Source organism: Echinops telfairi, unplaced genomic scaffold (assembly GCF_000313985.2).
Source record: "Echinops telfairi isolate 266 unplaced genomic scaffold, ASM31398v2 ScPeMD7_70;HRSCAF=299, whole genome shotgun sequence".
NCBI classification, from domain to species: domain Eukaryota; kingdom Metazoa; phylum Chordata; class Mammalia; order Afrosoricida; family Tenrecidae; genus Echinops; species Echinops telfairi.
The window spans coordinates 71,437,322-71,444,844 of NW_022103968.1; the positions used below are offsets into that span (position 1 = coordinate 71,437,322).

The 7,523-nt window shown below is 44.8% G+C and overlaps 1 protein-coding gene across 1 annotated transcript in view; it reads right to left on the reverse strand.

Annotated features, from left to right (window-relative positions):
- The window catches only part of DLG5 (discs large MAGUK scaffold protein 5), a 191,815-nt gene that overhangs the window by 36,222 nt on the left and 148,070 nt on the right, over positions 1 to 7,523 (reverse strand). Inside the window, exons 15-16 of the mRNA XM_045291700.1 lie at positions 3,593 to 3,685; positions 845 to 1,861 (exon numbers count right to left, since the gene is read on the reverse strand). Coding sequence (XP_045147635.1) covers positions 845 to 1,861; positions 3,593 to 3,685 — 1,110 coding nt within the window. The remainder of the gene's footprint in view (positions 1 to 844; positions 1,862 to 3,592; positions 3,686 to 7,523) is intronic.

The following is a 7,523-nucleotide window of genomic DNA, read 5'->3' on the forward strand; positions in this document are numbered from 1 at the left end:
CATGCATGCATCTTTTTACTTCAGAATAAAGCTTTAGAAAGAAGGTGGGGGGAAAAATCTGTTCTTTCAAATAATTGGATTATATGTGTAAAACGGTGGCAGTCCGTGGTTCGGTGGTAAATTATTATCTTCTATGCAGGAGACCTAGTTTGGTTCTGGCCGATGTATTTCATGCACAGCCACTACCACACATCTGTCAGTGAAAGCCCGCATGGTTCTATGCTACTGAAGAAGTTTCTTCAATCCTCCAAACTAAAGTGGACTAAAAAGACAGACCTGGTCCTCTACCAAAAAACCAGCCAGTAAAAAACTACAGGCAGCAGAGTTGCATTTGGGGTCATGTTGAGTTAGCTTTTCAAGGGTAGCTAACAACAACACGTGGGAACAAGGTAAGCGCACAAGTGTGTATCAGGCACACAAAACAACTCAACACACTGGCACAGTTGTGGCAAACACTTCATCTGCTGGGAACAGTGAGAATCATTTCCTCAAATGCTATCTCCAGCCACGCCCAGGTCTCCCTTCGAGAAGCTAACCAAGCACCAAGGCAATCATGGCGCCCTGCCAGTGGCGTCTCTCTCCACGCTGCCAGGCCAGTCTACCCACGAGGCTTTGGTGGAGAGGGCAAAAGCTGCCTGCTGAGGAATGCTACCCTCAAGTACCCCTCTCTGACAATCTCGAGGGGAGATTGTCATTTCCCTTTCCAAACTCTTCTGCCGGTTCCCACTGGCCTCCCCACCTAGATAAAAGCAAAGGCACCAGAGCGAAGCACCAGTTAGTGGTGTTAAACCACTGGGTGAAGCAGCCACCAGGCCCTCACCCCACCGCACTAGGGCAGTCCTACCTCCAGGCCCTGCACAGGGGGGACCACTGAAGCCAGCATGGGCCGGAAGCCGGGAGCAGACTTGGGCCGGTAGCGCTTCTGCCCCAGCTCATACACCCTCTGGGAGGTGAGGTCCTCATCGCAAGGTTTCTTGGCTGGTAGGTCGGTGTCTCCGTCCCCTTCTGGGTGGTAGCTGGAAGCAATTCGGACTCTGGCCTTGCGAGGCGGTGATGAGGGAAGGGGCTCCTTAGGGTCCAGGTCAGGTGGCAGGGCCACTGGAGGGCTGGTGGATGGGGAGCTGCCTACCAGCGTGGCCTCGGACTCAGAACTGGTCTCTGGCCTGTGGTGGAACTTAATGGAGTTGCTTCTCCTGGGAGGTTTTGGGGGTGTCAAAGGCTCCACTTTCTTGGAAGCCTGCGGGGGATACGTGGGCCCACAGTACGGAAGTAGGTAGTCTATTCTAGGGGGTGTCTGAGGTCGTTTGAAAGTATTAGGGTCAAAGATGGACTTCCTTTGCTTTGGCTTCTTGTAAACAGAGAGCTTCTCAGGCTCTACCATTGAGCTGAGCACAGCCTTGGGCCAGGTCCCACCACTGTTAGAGCTCTCGGGCTCTGCCTTGTCCAAGACGACCTCTGTCACCCCACAGGGACCCACCTCCGTCTCAAAGGGCAACAGGGACCGTCGGCTACGAGCTTCCGCCAGCCCATAGCTGTGTTCCCCGGATGGGTCCGAGCGGAAGGAGCTCAGGCTGCGCTCAGAGGCACTGGTGCAGGTCTTGGGGGAGACCTGAAAGGGCCCCCCGGAGAAAGGCTTGTTCAGGAAGGAGCTGCTAGCTCCTGGGGGTGTGTTCTCTTTCCTGTTCTCCAGCCTGTCCAGGCAGAAGATGTCTGTCTGTGTGGAGTTATTGTGTTGCATCAAGTTCCGTTTATTGTGAGCCTGCACCTCCGGGCCGTGGATTCGAAAGTTCAATGTCTTTTCCGAGTCCTTGAGGTTTTCACATATGTTCTGGCCACTCCATGAGGAGTTTTGAGGGAACACCTAGGCAGACAGTTTCATAGGAGTGGGAGAAGGTGAGACCGAAGGAGTTCAGTGTATACCATCCTTGTAGACAGAGCAGTGACCAGGAGGAGGCCACACTACCCTTGACAGTCAGACAGACATGCACACACGCACATGTGCACACCCACCCACACACATGCACACACACGCACATGCGTGTGCACATGCACGTGTGCACGCACCACCTCTCCTTCTGACAGGTGAGGCTGTCCACTGGCTCTGCTCATGGCCTTGGCCATTTTGAAGAGCATGTGAGCACTTTCTGAAGTAACCTGCATGGTGTCCTGCACATTTAAACAAAAACAAATGAATAAACATAAAGTAAAACTGCATTATCAAAAAATACATCTCTTAGTTGGAGCCCTTCATTTGAAATGGGACGGCCACTGGATAACCGTTCCGTAGTTCCTCAAAAAGATAGAGAATGACCATAAATCTAAAAATCAAGCCAACTGCCACTGAGTTGATGCCAACTCATGGCAACCCTGTGTAGGGTTTTTAAGACTGCCAATCCTTATGGGAGTAGGCAGTGTCGCCTCTCCCCTGAAGAGTGGCTGATGCTGACCTTGATTTGCAGCCTAGTGTGTACCCTATCAGGATTCCTTAAATTCCCCAATGATGCGGCAGTGCCACTTCTAGGTATCTATCACAGAGACTTGAAAGCAAGGACTCAAAACATCTAACTGCCCACCAAATGTCACTACAGAAGCACTCCTAATAGCCAAAAGGCGGAAAACACATCTAACAATCGATGTAGGGACAATCAAAATGTACTCTAACCCCACAATGGAATCTAATAGCCATAAAGATAAATGAAGTCCCAATACAAGCCACGACAGGGCTGGACCTTGGACTCATTATGCTGAGTGAGATATACTCGTCACAGATCCCACTTTTATGAACTACCTAGAATACACAGATGCAGATTCATGGTTTGTTTGAGGTCATAGAAAATGTTTTGAAACAAATAGCAGTGATAGCTGCACAATATTGTAACTATAATTAGTGCCACGGAATAGCACGTTTAAAAATTGTTAAAATGGTAAAATTGTATTTTATATATAACATAATAAAAATATATACATTCCTGAATGAAATGTATGGACCTATCTTTCCCAAATTCCTATTGTAATGCTTTTCTACACTGTAGAAAACTACAGGACACACTTATTAACCTGCTGTCTGGATTCAACACTGTTTCACCAAGTTGTTTTCTATCCTGTCTATATCTATATTGAAGGTGCCTGATGGTCTAGGGGTTTTATGAGTTATGAGTTAGAATCAATTCAATGACAGGGAGATACCTATATTGAAGGACTTTGAAAAAATATATATATATATATTTTAAAAAGAACACTTGAAAATAGGTTATAAATATTTTGACTTTACCACTAACAATTTTAACAGATGTAACCACAATACCACCATTATACCACAGAAATTAGCAACCCTTTCCTAACATCAATTAATTATCCAGTCCATATTCAAATATGCCTGATCATCCCCCAAATTTTCTTTATAACTGTTTTTGTTTTTAAACAAGGATTTAGTCCAGATTCATGCACAGAATTACCAGATAATGACCCAGCAGTCCTACTCCGAGGTAAATACCACTGTGTAAACCAAAAGGGTACCAGCGACGCTGAAGAGAAGCTTGGTCTTTTCCCGCCCCAGACAGCCAAGACAGAGCCAGGCTCAAACAGGGCTTACCTTCAGCAAAGAGAGGGTCAGGGAGTCCTGGCAGTTCCTCAGCAGGGATTCACATTCATTCAGAGACTTATTGTCCAGAGCAATGCCATTGATCTAGGGTGAACAGACAGCTGGTCAAGACCACAGGCAGCGAGGTAAGCGTGAGCTTACCGGTCCACTCTAACATGGGGGGTGTCCATCTGCCATGTGATGTGGGGCAGGAGATGGGGTCTGTATAATGCTAGGTCCGGAGCCGGCAGCAGGACACAGAGCCCTTCTTACGACGATACAAAGAGCCTAACTATGGTACTGCTGAGACCAATGAATGCACATCCTTATAACCATTCTTGCCAAAGATGCTTGACTACCTGGAACCAGAAGAGCAAGGATCCTGGAGGATCAGCTCAGCCCGGCTGCTTCCTCTTATGTAACACTGATCACGACTCCCTAATTCCAAGCCTTACTCCTCCCTGTGAAAACCTGAAGGAAATGAGGACAAGCAAAGTGAGATCATGGCTATAAGCAGACTCTGTCAACTCTGGAGTGTCCCATGCAATGAAGCATCATCAGAATCCACAAAGAATCTCAAGCCCTGACCTCTAACTCCCTACTCATATCCCCACAGACACGTTCAAATCTGTTCAACGTATGTGTGCAGTGGGGTAAGTTAAACAGATGGGACTTCCCGACCATGGCACACTACTTAGCAAAAGAAAAGGGACAAAACTAGTGACAAGCACAGCAAACTAGTTGGGTTGCATGAGTATTGTGCTGAATGGAAAAAGCCAGTCTCAAAAGGTCACAGACTGTATGATTCCATGTATATTAGAAAACAACGAAGACACGATTGTAGAGTTGTTTCCAATTCCTGGCAAGTCCATATCTGTCAGAGCAGAACTGTACTCTATAGGGTTTTCAATAGCTGATTAAAAAAAACAACCTTTTAATGTGAATTAGGTGGGGATGTACCTTTCAGATCATTAATTTTATATCCACAACTTAAACTATTTATCAAGCCTCTGAGAAGCTTGCCCAGTGTCTGCTCCCTTCCTTCGCTTCCTCTTCTCCCTCTTGAGGAATACTATCTTCCCCAACCTTTGAGTTAACGCCAGACTGCCTCTAGGCTATAACTTCACTTCTGCCGCCTGCCCACCTACAGGGTCACTACAAGTCAGAGTGGACTCAACAGCAGTGAGTTATTCTGCTCCATTGGCCCACCTATCTACCACTGTACTGCTTTCAGGCGGGTTTTAACGACGGTAGCTGTAGAACAGACAGATTCGGGCATAGAAGGCCTCCTGCCGCTGTCTTCTGAAGTTCTGCTTTACTGATTCTGGGTCTTTTTCCTCTCCACACAACGTTGGTAGTTCATTTGTCCATTTCTTTAAAGAATGATGCTACTATCTGGATCAGAATTGTGTTATATTTATAGATGGATTTGGGTAGTACTGACATTTTCACAACATTGAAAGTGGCTGGTTTTTCTTCTAGTTGCTTCTGAATGAACGAACACCTGCAAACGCTCAGTTGGAAAGCTGAGTAAGTTAACCACTGACATTACCCAGGACTCTTGCATAACAAATTGTAGAACTGGAGAGCAGATTAGTAACTGCCAGGGATTAGGGATGGTGAGTATAAAGGACTGGGAGTTACAGTAAAAGAAACATGATGAGAGAGATCTTGTGGTAATACAGATGGATGACATGACACGATTCATGAGATAACATGACACAGACTTATATACACACACACCACCATATATATGTCAATTTCCTGGTTTTGATGAGATAATTATGTAGGATACAACCACAGAGAGAAACTGGGCGACAGGTACATGGGACCTCTCTGTACTATGTTTGCAACTTCCTGTGGATCTATGATCATTTCGAAATCAAAATTTAAAAAGCAGGTATTATTATAAAGTAGGAGAATAATTTGGGGTTTTTCCTTTCTAAATTTTCCTTATCTTAAACTCGTTCACAATGGTAATACTGCTTTTAAATGAAGCTCATTTAAAAAGTTTGGAAAGCATCCACAAAGATGTAAGACAATAAACTACCTCCTCCCACAGACTCTGTGTGCAAATACCATGACCCTATGGTACACGATGAGAAGATTATATCAAATGTTCAACATGCAGAGCCTGGCGCACATTCCACGGGCCTCCTGTAGGGATGTTGCAATGGTCACTGCAGCGGTATTTGCAAAGGCAAAGACATCCTGAGTGCTCATCAGGAGGGAAGAGGTTCAACAGCTGGAACCTCCGCCACTAAGGATCCACAGGCAGGCCCTGAGGTGACTTAGGGAGATGACATGTGCGACGATAAAGTATCTCCAAACATGCTGCTAACCACAGAGCAGCAAAGTTAGCAACTGGACGGTCTGATCCCATTGGATGAAAAAAAAAAAATGGAAAAAAAAAATCCAAAAAATTCCGAAAGAAAAAAAAAAAAAAACAAACAAAAACAAACAATTTAAAAAGCTTCCCAGTTAGTAGGCTGGGCCTCTGTGACGAGAGAAAGACTGGTTTGACACTCTTTTGTTATGAATGGAATTTTGTTTGTGCCATGAAAAAAAGTCTGACTTCTTTAATTTATAAAAAGTCAGTTAACAATATTAAGTGTGAAATGAGGGATATGACTTATAAAGATTGTGCTCCTTAATATATATATCAATACCACCTACATGAGACCAAATGGTCACCAATTACTCTGAAATGATGATGAGAATGTAAGGGGCAATCAAAGAAGCAAGCTTAACGAAACCAAGCAGCCAGAATGGAATGATGAGAATGTTCATTTATTGTGAAGAATGCTACAAACAATTTTATACAAATGTTTGAGAGAGAACATGAACTGCGGTCTCACCTTTCACTGTGGAGTATATTATGTAAGGGAAACACACACACACACAAAGGTATACCTGCCCTTTAGCTCAACAATTACACAGCACTTTCAGGAGTTTCCTCTCCAGAGAACCATGAAAAATTACTGTCAAATGTTTTGAGAATGATGAGGGCAATGAATGTACAAATGTGCTTTACACAACTGATGTATGCATGGATTGTGATGAGTTGTATGAGCCCCTAATCAAATGATTTTTTAAAAATGACTGTCATTGAGCTACTTCTGAGACACAGCAACTCTGTAGGGCAGGACAGACCGCCCCTGTGGGTTTCCAAGGCTGTAGCTCCTTATGGAGTAGAAAGCCCCGTCTTTCTCCAGAAGAGCAGGCGGTGGTTCCCAACTGCTGACCTTGTGGTTAGCAGCCCAACATGCAACCACTAAACCACCGGGGCTCCCAGGGACACCATTAGGGCTTTCCCAAGTGGATATGCACAGGAGGAATTGATTTTAGGACTGTTCCTATCTGCAAAAATTGAAACAACTTATATATATAGCCATCAAATGTGAGATTTAAGCTACATGTGATAAAAACAGACCACCACAAGGTCAATAAAAATAATGAGTACTGACATGGAAACAGAGCTGCAATGTAGAAGGTAACTATAGAGGAGCACAGTCTGATTGTACTACTATACTGTAAAGAGAGATCAGAACCCTATGACGAGTATGATGAGCATTTATGGTCTGGGGCACACCCACCAAATGCAGCCAGAGATGATTTCTGGGAGCAGGATTCAATGGAAGAAAGGGAACATGACCACTTTTCACTTTATATGACCTTGTATTGCTTCAATATTTCACAGTCAACAAGTCCTAGCTAACAACATAAGGCAGCAGAAGGACAGGGAGAGGAGGAGGAGGTGAAACTACCACTAATTGCAGATGACATGATTCTATACAATGAAAACCCCAAAAGCTCTACGGCAGGAGTACTGGCAGCGATAAAGGAATACGGAAGAGTGGTGAGTTACAAGATCAACAAACACAAGTCTATTGGTTTGCTATATACATCAGACAAGACCACAGAAGAGATCAAGAAGGCAGTA